This window comes from Podarcis bocagei (genome assembly GCF_964188305.1).
Source record: "Podarcis bocagei genome assembly, chromosome: 3".
NCBI lineage: Eukaryota > Metazoa > Chordata > Lepidosauria > Squamata > Lacertidae > Podarcis > Podarcis bocagei.
Window position 1 is genome coordinate 81,597,160 of NC_138127.1, and position 14,717 is coordinate 81,611,876.

General features: G+C 40.2%; 1 protein-coding gene across 8 annotated transcripts in view; it reads left to right on the forward strand.

The window, feature by feature from the left end:
• Window positions 1-14,717, forward strand: part of GPATCH2 (G-patch domain containing 2) — a 108,138-nt gene that overhangs the window by 15,209 nt on the left and 78,212 nt on the right. For all 8 annotated transcript variants that reach the window (XR_014005783.1, XM_081186052.1, XM_081186054.1 and 5 more), the window contains 2 exons: window positions 4,880-5,062; window positions 5,796-5,875. Coding sequence is in view for 7 of the 8 variants with exons in the window: in XM_081186052.1 (XP_081042178.1) it covers window positions 4,880-5,062; window positions 5,796-5,875 (263 nt within the window). In the remaining variant the exon portion in view is untranslated. The remainder of the gene's footprint in view (window positions 1-4,879; window positions 5,063-5,795; window positions 5,876-14,717) is intronic.

Consider the following 14,717-nt stretch of genomic DNA (forward strand, 5'->3'; position numbering starts at 1 on the left):
ACTGCAAGAAGATCAAACCTCTCCATTCTTAAGGAAATCAGCCCTGAGTGCTCACTGGAAGGACAGATCGTGAAGCTGAGGCTCCAATACTTTGGCCACCTCATGAGAAGAGAAGACTCCCTGGAAAAGACCCTGATGTTGGGAAAGATGGAGGGCACAAGGAGAAGGGGACGACAGAGAATGAGATGGTTGGATGGTGTTCTTGAAGCTACCAGCATGAGTTTGATCAAACTGCGGGAGGCAGTGGAGGACAGAAGTGCCTGGCGTGCTCTGGTCCATGGGGTCACGAAGAGTCGGACACGACTAAACGACTAAACAACAACAGTCCGAAAACATCTGGAGGGCCAAGTTTGCCTATGCCTGCCCTAAATGTACTCATGGTTTTGCAGACACATTGCAGAACTAAGGAGTAGAGCCCTTATTCTTGCTTTTCCTGTTTGAAAACATTATATTTCAACTGAAATGACTGACTGAATGAAGGACATTCTTGGGCTCATGAGATATTTGACTGATCAGTTAGTGTTTCCCAATCCTAGCATGTATAGGGTGACACTTGCACTGGCATAGGGTAAACCATTCTTGTTGCCACAATAAGGCAAAAAGGTTAAACCTATTGTTTTCAGGAAGTTGATACAGTAGACCTTTTGAATGTTCTTGAAACGGAACAAGGTAAAGGAACATTTGCATTGTTTCCTGTATTAAACATTCCATGCAAAATTCTTTCAGAATGTATAAAAAAGATGATTTCATATCTTTGAAAAGTGTGATTTGGGGAATGAGCAACATTACATAAAAAACTGTTTCTGAACTACAGGCCTGATATAAATGTTGCATTCTATTTTTATAGAAGCATTTGGGAATTTGTTAAGTAAAGGGTAAAGGGACCCCTGACCATTAGGTCCAGTCATGACCGACTCTGGGGTTGCGGCGCTCATCTCACTTTATTGGCCGAGGGAGCCGGCGTTTGTCTGCAGACAGCTTCTGGGTCATGTGGCCAGCATAACTAAGCCACTTCTGGCGAACCAGAGCAGCGCACGGAAACGCCGTTTACCTTCCCGCTGGAGTGGTACCTATTTATCTACTTGCACTTTGACGTGCTTTCGAACTGCTAGGTGGGCAGGAGAATTTGTTAGTCCAGTTTAAAAAGCCTTACTTAGCAGTTGAAATGCAGCAACTCTCTTATTTCACACAACAGAATACAGGATATGTCCGCATCTTACACTATTAATTTCCCATGGGCTAAAGGGCCAAATCCCAAGTGTGGTCTCCTTGATCTAGGAATACTGTGCTGAAGTAAGTAATTGGGATTTGTGTCTTTAGTTAAGGTTAGTGAAGATGTAGTATTGGTCAGTCTATTGAACTGTGGTTAAGAGACTGTGTGCTCCCTTTCCGATCCCCTCTTTTCCATTCTTGAGTGTGAATGTTAACCACTATTTCCTCTTAACCCTTGATCATTAGAAAATGGAGTGTATCAGTTCAATTTTGGGGTCAGATACTGGAAAGCTATGCAAATAAAATAACTGATGAAAAGCATGACACCACTTGCAAGCAATAATAATAATGCCTGATTGAGAACTTTCCTTTTCCAGCAAAACAATACAGTTGCACATAAGTCAGCTCTAAGTTGCTTGGATGCAAAGTGTTTTTGGGTTATTCTCATCAGCACATTCAGCAAATACCTTTCTGTGAAAAGGAAAAAGTGATCATCTGAAGGTCCTTGATTGAAAATTGCTGTTATGTCTTGCCACCTGTTGAGATTAGGATTCAGGCTGTTTGCTAACATCTGCATATGCAGTAGGGACCCAGAGTTTTGTCTCATACTCAAAATAGACCCATTGAAATCAATTGGCTTAAGTTAGTTAGTCCATTGATTTCATATAACTTGGTTGGATGCAACCTTTGGTGACCCCAAACGTTGAATTAGTAGTGTATACTGCATTAAATGATAGCTATAATTGTTTATTTAAATAAAAAAACAGATTTAGAAAACTAAGGTTCGTACAGGCCTTCTATAAACTTCTAATATACAGGAAAGTGAGTAGTTTATTATAAACATAGTTAAATACTACATAATAAGTTTTGCTCAATGAACATAGATAAGCTGCATACCACTCAGTTTGTTTTGTTGTTTGTGCTCCTTTTTCACAAGAAATGGAAGGAGCAAGTTGTTGGCTAAACATCTATAGAACACAAAGAGGAATTAAAGAATTTAAACACCATTTTGTGGGGTACTACAATCTGTAGCTTGTTATGTGTATGGCTTTCCAGTTTTCTGAATCAAACCAATAGAGAGAATTGCCTACCCACAGAGCAGTAGAAAGGAAAACATAATTTTGTTGCTTTACGTAGTGCAGAATGGGGCTGAAACACCACATGGAAATTCATGCCTCTTTAAGGTTGAGGGATACCTAGAGCATAGTTGTGGAAAACAAAGGTTCTGAATTTCTAGTGCTCTTGGGGTACATTTGATCCCCCCCCCCATTTACAGATGCTTAAACAGGGTTTGAATATCCCTAATGGGGAAACTCTTCCTGCTCTGCTCTGCTGTTACATATCTGGTTGACCAAGTGTGCCCTTCTATCAGTAATGCACTGTAGTGCACCTTCAATAGTATATGGAGGGACAACGGATTTGGAGTGCTCCAAATCACACTGTTCCAGCCAGCCATTCCCTATGTTCTCCATTTCCCCACTTCTCTGTTTTTCTTGTGTCCCCCTCCCCCAACAGCAAGCAGAATTCGATCACAAGAGCTCTTTCCCCTATTGTGGTTTCTAGACTGCTTTGGACCCCTCCTCCTTTTAAAAGCTTTTTTTATCTAAATGGTTTTATTTCTTTTTGGTACTTCTACGCCAGCTGATACCTCCCTCTCATGTGTGTAAGGTGCTATTTGTTCTACATAAGAAACAGCACTTGGAGAATGAGTTTGCTGTTGGTGTATAGACTGTTGTACACTACTGTTCTCTCTTCTGGTGATTTGTTAAAGGCTAGGGTCATGGGCATCTTTACCTAGAATTAAGTCTGGAGGACTAAGTCTTGGAATCACTGCAGACAATCTCAAGGGCAAGGCTGGGTCAGACTAAGGTAAATACTACAGTTTAATTCTGACCTTTGCTCAGAATAGTATTGGGGCTTTGGGCTGCCATTGCTAGCATGTATTAGTCTTAGTCTAAACAGTACAGTATTCATTAGTATACTCTGTTGCTCTGGATTATCTACCTAACCGTCAAATTATTTGGATTACACTCCTTATTTGAAAGGCAGCGTGAACAATTTTCAAGCATGAGAATAGTTCCAACTTATTATGAAACAATGCTATCGGCCGATTTCTGCTGATCATTCTTAAAAGTTTGTGTAATAAATACCTAGTTCAGCCTCCATCAAAATGGTGCCCTCCGGGTGTTTTGGACTACAGCTCCCATGAGGCCCAGCCAGTACCAGCTAAGGCAAATGGGAATTGTAGTCCAACACATCTGGAGAGCACCAGATGGGAAGGCTAGTCTCGTACCAACAATTTGCTGATTGCTGTGCCATCTCCTTTATTTGGTGCCTAAGTATTTAACAGTTCAAAACTGTTCATAATGCAGGACAATTCATCCTCAGCTTGCTTGACTTCCTTGAGATATCAAATGCAAGCACTGATATCTTTATCTATGTGAAACCTACCTTACCCCATGGCTTAGATTTAAAGGAAGAGGATCAGAGTGCACCTGAATTACTGTTCTCTTCTCTTGGTGTGCTTGAGCAAAGCTTGTGGAGGTATCTTGCCTGGGCAGCTGCGTCCCTCCTCTTGTGTGCATCCTTCTCACATGTTGTGTGCATGTTTCCTTCCATCACCTAAGTTCACAGTCACAGTCACATATATATTTGTTTCCATTTGATTGGTTTTCTCAAACGTTAATAAACATTTTTTTAAAAAAGAGCATCACAAGACTTTCAAGTTCTATAGGACATCCCTTTAATCACGATAGACAGGCTAACACTCCTTTCTATCACAGTGACCTGAGGACACAACCTGTTGCCATCATCCAGGTAACGTAGCCACTCTACAGTAGGCTGCAGATCCATAATGTCTTTTCTGACATCACAAACCAGTTGTACTTCAGCAACCATCATTCCTATACAGAAAGTAAAGCATGACTCTGGATAAAATCAAAGTGACATGAGCATAGATGCATACAAGAGTTTCAGATGTTGATTTAGCAAAGTGCATAATTTTGTTTTACTTTTGATTTTTTTAGTTTCTAAGAGTCATTAAAATATCCCTGGACTCTTGATGTTTCCTGTGGTACTGTCATCTTTCATTTAAAAACAACTTTTTCAAAACTTATTTCTTAATGAACTTAATCAGATTAATTTGATTTGGTCACATCTGTTCCTGATTGTTTCCCCCATTTATATACCATACAAATCATGAAATTAAGCTAATTATATACCATTATCAACTGCAAAGAACTGTTTTCACAGTTTTATTCTCTTTAATTCCCTGCAGGAGATTAAGGCTTGTTTTTGCTAGTGTTGGGAATGCAGTAACTTAAATGGATTTCCCTGCCGTTATCACCAAAATATTAGCTAGTTTATTATTTTTCACAATTTCTAAATTGGTTCTAAAACATTGCATTTTATACCCCTTTTTTGGTGGCAGTACTAGTCATGCTAGTAAATGCCATGTTCCAAGCACTACAGTAACAACTATGGCAGGCTTCCTCAACCTCGGCCCTCCAAATGTTTTGAGACTACAATTCCCCTCATCCCTGACCACTGAGGAAGCCTGAACTATAGCATAGCAATAAAGGAGATACTGATTCTCATTAGGATTGGGCTTCTTTGGATAATAAACCTCAATCTCTCTTTTCTTAATGTAAGGTGTTTGTTATCACAGGTGACGATGAGCAGAGTGACTGGTTCCATGAAAGTGAACCTGGAGGTGCATGTGGGATCACTGGGATCATTCCCTGGTGGGAAAAAGAAGACTCTGCAGAACTGGAAAAAGAGTTGCCTGATCCAGTCTTTGAAAGTATCTTAACAGGCAGTTTCCCTCTGATGTCCCACTCAGGCAAGAGAGGTCAGCAACGTTTTAAGTGATCAAATTACACATTTTGAAATTGTTACCCTTAAGAGATGACACTGGATTGTTAAGGGCACTAGGGGTTGTGGTCAGAATGTCTTACCTGCGTGTTTGTTTTTATGCACCCTAAAGCTTTAAAGATTAATTTCTAGCTGGAGGATTGTAATTGCTGGAAAAGTGGCCATTCCTGCTGAGTAGCTTCTTTGTAATTCTCAGGATAACTCACAAATGTATCGTTTTAAAGGCATTTTGGTGATCGTAAAAATTATCTATGGCTGTATGCATGCTAGCTTTTCCGAGATTCGTAGGTGGTACGACCTACATTGCTCATGTTCTGTCTCTATTTTTCCTCATCATGGTATTCCATGATAGTTTTGCAGGTTTTGATGCTCTTCAATCCGTAATGGGGGGAAACTTAAAACGCTCCAAACAATACAATTAACAGTACGATCTTTTCATATTTTGGAGTTACTTTTTTGTGTGTATCTGTTGGATGCCATCACTTGCATCCTGCCCTTTACCTGCAAAATACATTTTAATAAAATAAAAAATGTTAGTGACTTATTCAGTACTCTGTGAGCATAAAGGATAGCAGGTGTAAGACCAACCAACAGCCATTAAAATATCTCAGACAAGGAGACAGGATCTTCATTTCTTGGATTCTCCCTTAACAATTGCAAATGTATTAGTGTTGTGCACGTTTAAGCTGAGCTGAAATTTTGTTTTGTAGATTTCCAGACAAGGTTTAGTCACCTTCATGGAATGCCAGCAAGGAACATCAAAAAGGCTGCTGGGAATCTGACCACAATGGTAGGCTGGTTCCCATCATTTACAATGAACTGCATTTCCTCAATAAATTGCAACATTTTAAAAATAACTACTGGTTGTGCATATGTGAAAATAATTTTCTTACAGGGTGCAAATCAAGGGGTGAGACTTCGTTCTTCTGACGTTTTTAATAGTTGGGCTCTCCTTTCAGAACGGTATCAGTTTGTTGAACACAACTTGAAGGTCAAACTGACAGTATTAAGTATAGTCTAGAGAAGTTCTCTGTGTTAAACTGATCTGCTTATCTTTTAATTCTGGAAACACTTCCTTAAATATTTTACCTCAAAGTCATTATTGATATAATATGTAGAATTTGGTTTAAGAAGTTTATACAGTGCCTGTATTACTAGATCAATAGATAAATTTAGAGCAACTTGATATCCTGTAGTGCCATTGTTAATAAAATAACTGTTGTACTGGAATCTGAGAATCCTTCTCAAAAGGTGGTGATGTAAGCCAAAAACAGAATACATGACATTTAACCTTACCGCATTCATTTGAAATTTTAGGATATAACTAATACCTGATAATCCTGGATCTCTACTTGCTTGCTTGCTTAATAAATGTACAAATGTGTAAAAAAAGAAAAGAAAGGAACTATGGAAACCATTGTGGATAGCAGAGGGAAATCTTAAAATTCTTTGTTCAGAAATAGCAGTTCTAAGCTGAATAATCTGCTTTAAAACCTTGGCCTGTGAACTTTGCCTTTAGAGGTAATGAATCAGATGAATGGTATCTAGTTGCTGGTTTCAGATCTCCCAATTTTTGTTTTTGGTTCACTGCTTGCTTGAGCATATCTGGGATTTGTAGCCCATTTTCTAGGCTTATTGCAATCTCACTCTGGTATTTTATAGAAGCTATTACAACTGATAGGTTAACTTCATGGTATTGATGATACATGGCTTAACCATGCTAAAAACTGCCTTCCCCCTCTAAATTGTAAAAAGATGATTAAGTTTCAATTGATGGAGATATACTGTATCTCTGTGTGTACATATAATGAGAGTTGTTTTCTGGCGCAATATCTCAGTTGTTAGAAACCCCTGTGGATGTTATAAAATTGTGCTTTAGAGAGAGAAATATTTTGGTCTTAAACAATTCCCAGAAAGCTGGGTATGTTTGTGTTGCGAAATGTTTGTCAAAGACACTAGCCATGGTGTCTTTTTGTTTTTTGCTTTTACTGCTGATTCGGTTTGTGAATGTAAATATTTTTGTGTTGGTGATGTGCTTTTATTATCCTCTCTGAAAAATTTGTAGAGAAATTATCTTCATATCAAATACAGACTTTACAGAGGAAAACCAATCACATAGAATACTCTTCTTGGGGTGTGTGTGTGTAAATGTATTTGTTGCTTGATGTTACAAGTGTTTGGATTGCTGCAAATACAATGATTACCATACTTTTCCATGTATAAGACTAGGTTTTTTTTACTTTAAAATAAGGTTAAAAATCTGGGGGCGTCTTATACACGGATAGTGCATATGCCCATTTTCTAAATTTGGGGTCCCCAGAAGTAGGGGGCATCTTATACACAGAAAAATACGGCATTTAGGAAAGATGAAATGGATACACCTATATTATTGGGCAATAATACACAACAGTATTGGGTACCATATTCCTGATTCACATGCAGCCTGACAGTCCATTCCCTCACCCACCTCCTTGCATTCACACATTTGCCTTGGCCTGTCAAGAGAGAACACATATGCTTATTTGTTATCAATGAGGAATTTTCAAAAGCAATCTCTAAATTGCTGAAATCCAATGACAAAAAAGGAAGGGAAAAAATGGAATACCTATGACATCTGGTAATGCAGAACAAGAAGTAATTACTACTATTAGAATGTTACACTGAAAGCAAAAGTGCTTTTAGAGAGATTAATTTCCAGAGCAAAGGAGAATACTGCAAAAGCAACTCATTGAACAGAATTGGGATGATGACCTAATTCTTTCACTTTTAACGTAGATGAGTTTGTGATGTCTGTACAGGAACACTTGCTCAATACCTATGAAGGGAATAAAGGAGGGAAAGGACACACTTTCTGGTGAGGCATAATCTGAGTGCCATGCCAGGTTGCAATATGTATATGCATTGCACATGCATACCTGATTGTACAGTTCTTCGCAGCTTATGGTATCCATATTGCTTAATAAAATTGTACTCCCAGAGATATTTTAAACTCTGTACAATAGGCTAACTGCAGGAAACTGGAAAAGCTGTGGCTGAATAATGATCATTTTGGTTTCTGATAGAATTGGATGATTTGAATTGTAACAAAGCTGTTAGACATAAAATTGTTGTTGTTGTTGCTATTACTGCTGCAGCTGCTGCTGCTACCAAGCAATACAAGGTAACTTGCAAAAACATCCACACAATTAAAACAAGATAAAATCTAGCATAAAAAATATTTCACAGTAACTTTCAGACAGGAGCAGAAAATTTTAAATTGCAAGGCAGTCCTGTGCCTGCTTACTCAAAACTAAGTCTCATTGATTTCAAGGGAACTTGCTCCTAGATGAGGTGATACAGTATAGCAGTCTGGTACGCTCACTTGCACATCCCGAAAAGCCACTTCTGTGGGTTGGGAAATGGCATGGTAATTGTTGTGGAGGGGTGCAGCTGGAGGAGATTCCACGGCAATCAGATCTCCTACCTAGTATGAGGAAAAGTTAGACTGGTTCCTGTCAGGGATGCTTGGGAGTTGTAGTCCAAAAACCTTGAGGTTCCAGCTGCTTTGGACTACAACTCCCATCATCCCTAGCTAGCAGGACCAGTGGTCAGGGATGATGGAAATTGTAGTCCAGAAACAGCTGAAGACCCAGGGTTGGGAAACCCTGGTGTAGATAACCTATTTCTGTCAATTCTGACTGCAGAACACCTAAAAATCTAAAGATCTGCTTTGGTTTGGCATCAAGACCCTTTCCTTAACTAAGCCACTGCTTTGGCTCTTGGTTTTCCTAGATGTATTCTTTCCCAGGTTCTATCATTTATTTAAATGACTGTTATTCAACCATTAGAGATACCAAATCCTTTGAAGGAGGCTTATAAGTAAAATTGAAACCAGAATAAGACAATATCAATGGAACAGTTTATCAGAATCTTCCCCACTTAGTAGTTAGTTCCAGTTACCCCTGGGCAGAGGCGGATTTAGGGCAACGTGACCGGTTCCACCACACTGGGCACTGAGCCTAAGGGAAGCTGCAGGCATCACAACCATGATGTTGTGAATTGAACAGAATGGAAGTCAAGAGGTGGGGAGGTGTTTTGGCCTTACACAGGGCACTGCTGAAATCTGAAAGACTAAAGCCTGCCCCTGCCCCAGCAGCGGTCTAACTGGAGCAGACACTGATGAGGGTATTCTTTACATTTCTCTTTCACCCCCTTGTTCTTGCGCCATAGAACAATTTGGGACATCCAACTGAAGCAGGCATCTGGTATTATATTTGTGACATTTCTCCACTGTCCCTGATGCCCTTTCCATATAATAATACCATTCAACTGTGGCATCTCATACATCAAGTAAAGGGGGAAATGTTAACAGTTATGCCCTGTTACAGCCTGTTAAGGCCTCCTTTCTGACCACTTCTCGGTTGTGGCGATTTGTGCAGGCATACATATTGAATGTGCATAAAATGATCGTTGCCTATATATATCTTCCAGAAAGTGGTAGAGAACCGACTGTAATTAATATTTCTGGTCAAGCCGGTGTGATAAAGTCTGTTGTTGTTGTTGTTGTTGTTGTTGTTGTTGTTGTTGTTGTTGTTGTTGTTGTTATATAGTTCACAACATATACCGTAAATACAATATAAAGGTAAAGGGGAAAGGACGCCTAGATGGTTAAGTCGAGTCAAATTTGACTATGGGGTGCAGTGCTCTTCTCATCTTTCATACTGAGGGAATCAGTGTTTGTCTGCAGAAAACTTTTTTGGGTCATGTTGCCAGCATGAACACCGTGGCAGAAGCCAGAGTACATGGAAACCCTGTTTACCTTCCCGCTGCAACGGTACCTATTTATTTACTTGCACTGGTATGCTTTTGAACTGCTAAGTTGGCAGGAGCTGGGACAGAGCAATGGGAGCTAACCCTGTTGCACAGATTCAAACCTCCGACCTTACGATCAGCAAGCCCAAGAGGCTTGGTGGTTTAGACCACAGCGCCACCCGTTCCCTTAAATACATAATACATAATAAAAACAAGGACTTTAAAAAAACCAAAAACCAATAAACGTCCCGTCTCCTTCAACAAACATTTAGGGGTGTAAGATATTAATCAGCCAAAGGCCTGGATGAAGAGGAATGTTTTCGCCTGGCACCTAGAGGTATATAATAAAGGCACCAGCTGAACCACCCTGGGGAGAGCATTCCACAAACAGGGAGCCACTGTAGGAAAGGCCCGAAGCAAGGGACACCCGAAGAAGGGCCTCAGATGGTGATCTCAGGGTCTGGGTAGACCAGTGTTTCCCAACCACTGTTCCGCGGCACACTAGTGTGCCGCGAGATGTTGCCTGGTGTGCCGCAAGATGTTGCCTGGAGGGAGGCGGGCGAGTCGGGCAGCGAGAGGCGGGGCGGCGGCAGCGAGGAGAGGCCGCCCAGCACGGGGCTCTCGCCGTCTGCCTGCCTGGCTGCCTGCGAGCTCGGCGGGCAGCGCCTCCGTCCGCAGCGCCCGCCTCGTGGCTCTCATTCCCTGCCCCTGCCAAAGCTCACCCAGCCAAGCCGTGCTCTCCTTCCTGCCTCGCTTTGCTGCCTCCTCCCCCCCCCACCCCCAAAGCTTGGAGGTTCCCCGGCAAGGGGGAGGAAAAAAAATTGAAACTTACACTTTCGTGCGTCCCTCCCGGCGTGACGCTGCGCGCTGACGTCACGGGGCTGTAATGGTGGTGTGCCTCGAGATTTTTTTCATCAAACAAGTGTGCCTTTGCCCAAAAAAGGTTGGGAAACACTGGGGTAGACTCATATGGAAAGAAGTGGTCCTTGAGGTATTGCAGTTCTGAGGTGTTTAAGGGTTTATAAGTCAAAACCAGCACTTTGAATTGGGCCTGGAAACTAATTAGCAGCCAGTGCAGTCAGGCCATATGTGTAATATGCTCAAACCATCTTGTCCCAGTGAGCATCCTGGCCACCAAATTGTGCTCTAGCTGAAGTTTCCCAACCATCTTCAGAGACAGCCCTAGGTATAACACGTCACAGTAATCTAAGCTAGAGGTTACCAGAGCATCTGGTTAGGCTAACCCTATCCAGATAGGGGCGCAGCTGAGCCACCAGCCGAAGCTGATGGAAGGTACTCCATGCCACTGAGACCACCGGAGCCTCAAATGACAACAAAGGACCCAGAAGTACCTCCAAGCTGCATACTCTTTCTTTTAAAGGGAGTATAACCCCATCAAGAGCAGGCCACCTCCCATCCATCTGGTCTAGGGAACCACCCACTAACTGTGCATCAGTCTTACCTGGGCTGAGCTTTATTTTGTTGGCTTTCATCCAGTCCATTTCCAAGGCAATGCAACGGTCCACTGCCACACCTTGAGATGTAAAGGGAAAGTAGAGCTGTGTGCCGTCAGCACAGGGGATAAAATCGAACTCCGAGGAACTTCACGCTGAAGTTCCACACTGCACAAGTTCATTAGGAAGGACCTTTTCTGTAATTTTGGATTTCTGTTTCAAAAACACCCCGTTCAGCCAAAGAAAAAGTGTTTGAAGGAGAGTGGTTTGGATGGTGTATTGATCTATTTTTGAAGGGAGGAGTGGGGGGATTTCAGGAAATAAAGGTATCCCAACAGTAACTTCCTGTTTAAGAGATTATCAAGAGTAGGACCAGACATTTCTGTATGGAAGCCTCAGCTGCATGCTGTTGTATACAATGATCCATATGTTTACTTGCTGTACAGAGGATAGTTAGCTCCTACTGCTCCAGTAAACTTCTGGGAGCAAGGAAAGTAACTCCAAAGTAAGTTAGAAATGTTTTCAACATTTCTGAGAGCCAGTGTGGTGTAGTGGTTAAGAGCGGTAGTCTCGTAATCTGGGGAACCGGGTTCGCGTCTCCGCTCCTCCACATGCAGCTGCTGGGTGACCTTGGGCCAGTCACACTTCTTTGAAGTCTCTCAGCCCCACTCACCTCACAGAGTGTTTGTTGTGGGGGAGGAAGGGAAAGGAGAATGTTAGCCGCTTTGAGACTCCTTAAAGGGAGTGAAAGGCGGGATATCAAATCCAAACTCTTCTTCTTCAAGACTGATCATGCATGAACCTAGTACATCAAGTCCATATGTGTATCCCTAAGTGAAATATGAAGTTTTCACTCCACTGTTTTGCCCATGAAGTGCATCTAGCAAGGTGTTCTTTATATAGAAGACTGTTCCAGTAGCACAGGTAGTTGCTTCTCATTCATGACGTCTTTCTAATGTAAACTACTTGTGTCAGCTACACAGTTTTAAAATTATACAATATTTTAATATTCACATTTTTATTCAACTTTATACATTTCTGGCCTATTGATCTGCCAGTTCATAGATAACAGCATAGAATAGTTTGATTTTTGATCTATGCATTCTTTACTGTACAGACTTTACTGTACCTGATATTGACTATTGCTGAAACAGTACAAATTCTTTCTTTTCTTCCTTTCTTCTTTTCCTTTTTTTAAAAAAAGAAAACCCTTTGGGTTTGATGGATTTGTACTCTTCAAAGGGAAACAAAACACTAAATATTTCTAATCCTGCATTATTTACCGCATGGGTGGTTAAAATGCTACTTTAAGTCTCATAAAATTTAGAGGAAGAAATCGGCCAACTGCAGCAGGAATTAGATTTAGGAAGAGAGGTACAGAGTCAAAATATTGCTACAGAATTAAATGTCAAAAATCTTCTTTAATAGTAGATATATAGTTCACAGTGTCTGGTTATGATTAATACATTTAATCTAAATCACTGAAAGTTGCTCTCTCCTTTTCCATAAAATACAATAGGACACAAATCAGTTTTACTGTAGATGGATAACAATTGGAAAATAATGCATCTTCCCGCCCAATAAATTGTCAGTTATACCTTTTAACTAAAATCAATTTATCTTTTGAAAATTTATTGCAATTTCTAATAATAAATCTTCTCAAATGTTTATTCATTTGCTGCTTGATACATTTGCGCCACTTTTGCTATGGTCTAATGTTTTTTTTCTTTTGATTCATTGTAAATTAGAAAATCTATTTTGAGTCAATTTTCTAGTTAAGAAGTTAAAATCTATAACCCAACCTTTTTCCTTTTTATGACCTTTACACATTTTAATACCCTTGAACTTTGTTGCAGTCCTATAAAATTTTGATCATAAACTGATTAAAAGACTTGTAACTTGTTGAAAAGGGATTAGCTAGTGAAGCAACTAGTTGAGAAACTTGTATCATAGATTTTGATTGCATAAGACTACTGGAAGAATTAAAGCAGGTGAATAAGTGTAGTACTGAATACACTTTAGTTTAATTGAACATATGCAAGAAGAAATATCCTATTTGCATTTGTACTCAATCAGTGAGATAACAAGCATCCTTTTGTCATGTTTTAAAACTTTGGCAGTGTTCAGACAGTCTTATAGCCCCTTTGCTCCTTCCTCTGTACAACTTGGCAAACAAATCAGTTTCCCCTTTTGTCCAAACTAGAAACTGGTTAACTGCTTCAGAACAAGCCAGGATATTAAATTGTTATTTGAAGTTGGCTTAATATCGAAATTGGCTTGATAGTTCTGTGCATAGCCAAAGGCTTATCCAGACATAGCCAATAATTATTTCAAAGCATTTACAAATAACGTCACATGCATGCATTGATATGCTCAGATACATTTTTCTATTATCTTTTTAAAAATTCATGCTTAATTTTCCAAGATGTCAATTATTTCCAGTATGACAAAACTGTTTCAAAAGTAGCAATGTAACTATTGCTTGTATAAAAATAATGAATCCTTCAGTAGTTGATCATATAATTGCTCAGATTATTTTTCTCCTTTTCCTTCTGATAAACTTTTCTGGAAAAATAAATGGGAGAAGCTCTATCTTTTTTAATAATAAAAAAGCAAGGAAAACTGGCTATAAACCAAAAGACACCCTGATTTTCTGCAAAACGGTATTTCCTTTCAGTTCAGATCAGCTTTCATACCTAGGACCTATAGGACTCCATATACAATTCAGTGCCTGTCTGTACAAACAAAGGAATGTTTATTCCATGGGTAGACAAACTAAGGCCCGGGGGCCAGATCCGGCCCAATTGCCTTCTAAATCTGGCCCACGGACAGTCCAGGAATCAGCGTGTTTTTACACGAGTAGAATGTGTCCTTTTATTTAAAATGCATCTCTGGGTTATTTGTGGGGCCTGCCTGCAGTTTTTACATGAGTAGAATGTGTGCTTTTATTTAAAATGCATCTCTGGGTTATTTGTGGGGCATAGGAATTCGTTCATTTCTTTTTCTTTTTCAAAATATAGTCCAGCCCCCCCCCCAAAGGTCTGAGGGACAGTGGACCGGCCCCCTGCTGAAAAAGTTTGCTGACCCTGCCATATTCAGATCTACTCTCACCACTGAAATAAGTCTTGGAAGTCTTGCTCATGTTAGTATATGCTGAGTTGTGGGGATAGACTGTTACTCATTATAGTACTTAATTGGTGCAAATCACTGTGTGCAGTCCTCAAAATAACCTTGGTATCATTGCATCTACATAAACAACTGAGTTTGAAAGGAGGGGATTGCACATCCAGTGTATCTATAGCTTGGTTTTAGGAATTCAGAGGAATTAAGTGACCAAGTGATTGTACAGTGGTGCCTCGCAAGACGAAATTAATTCGTTCCGCAAGT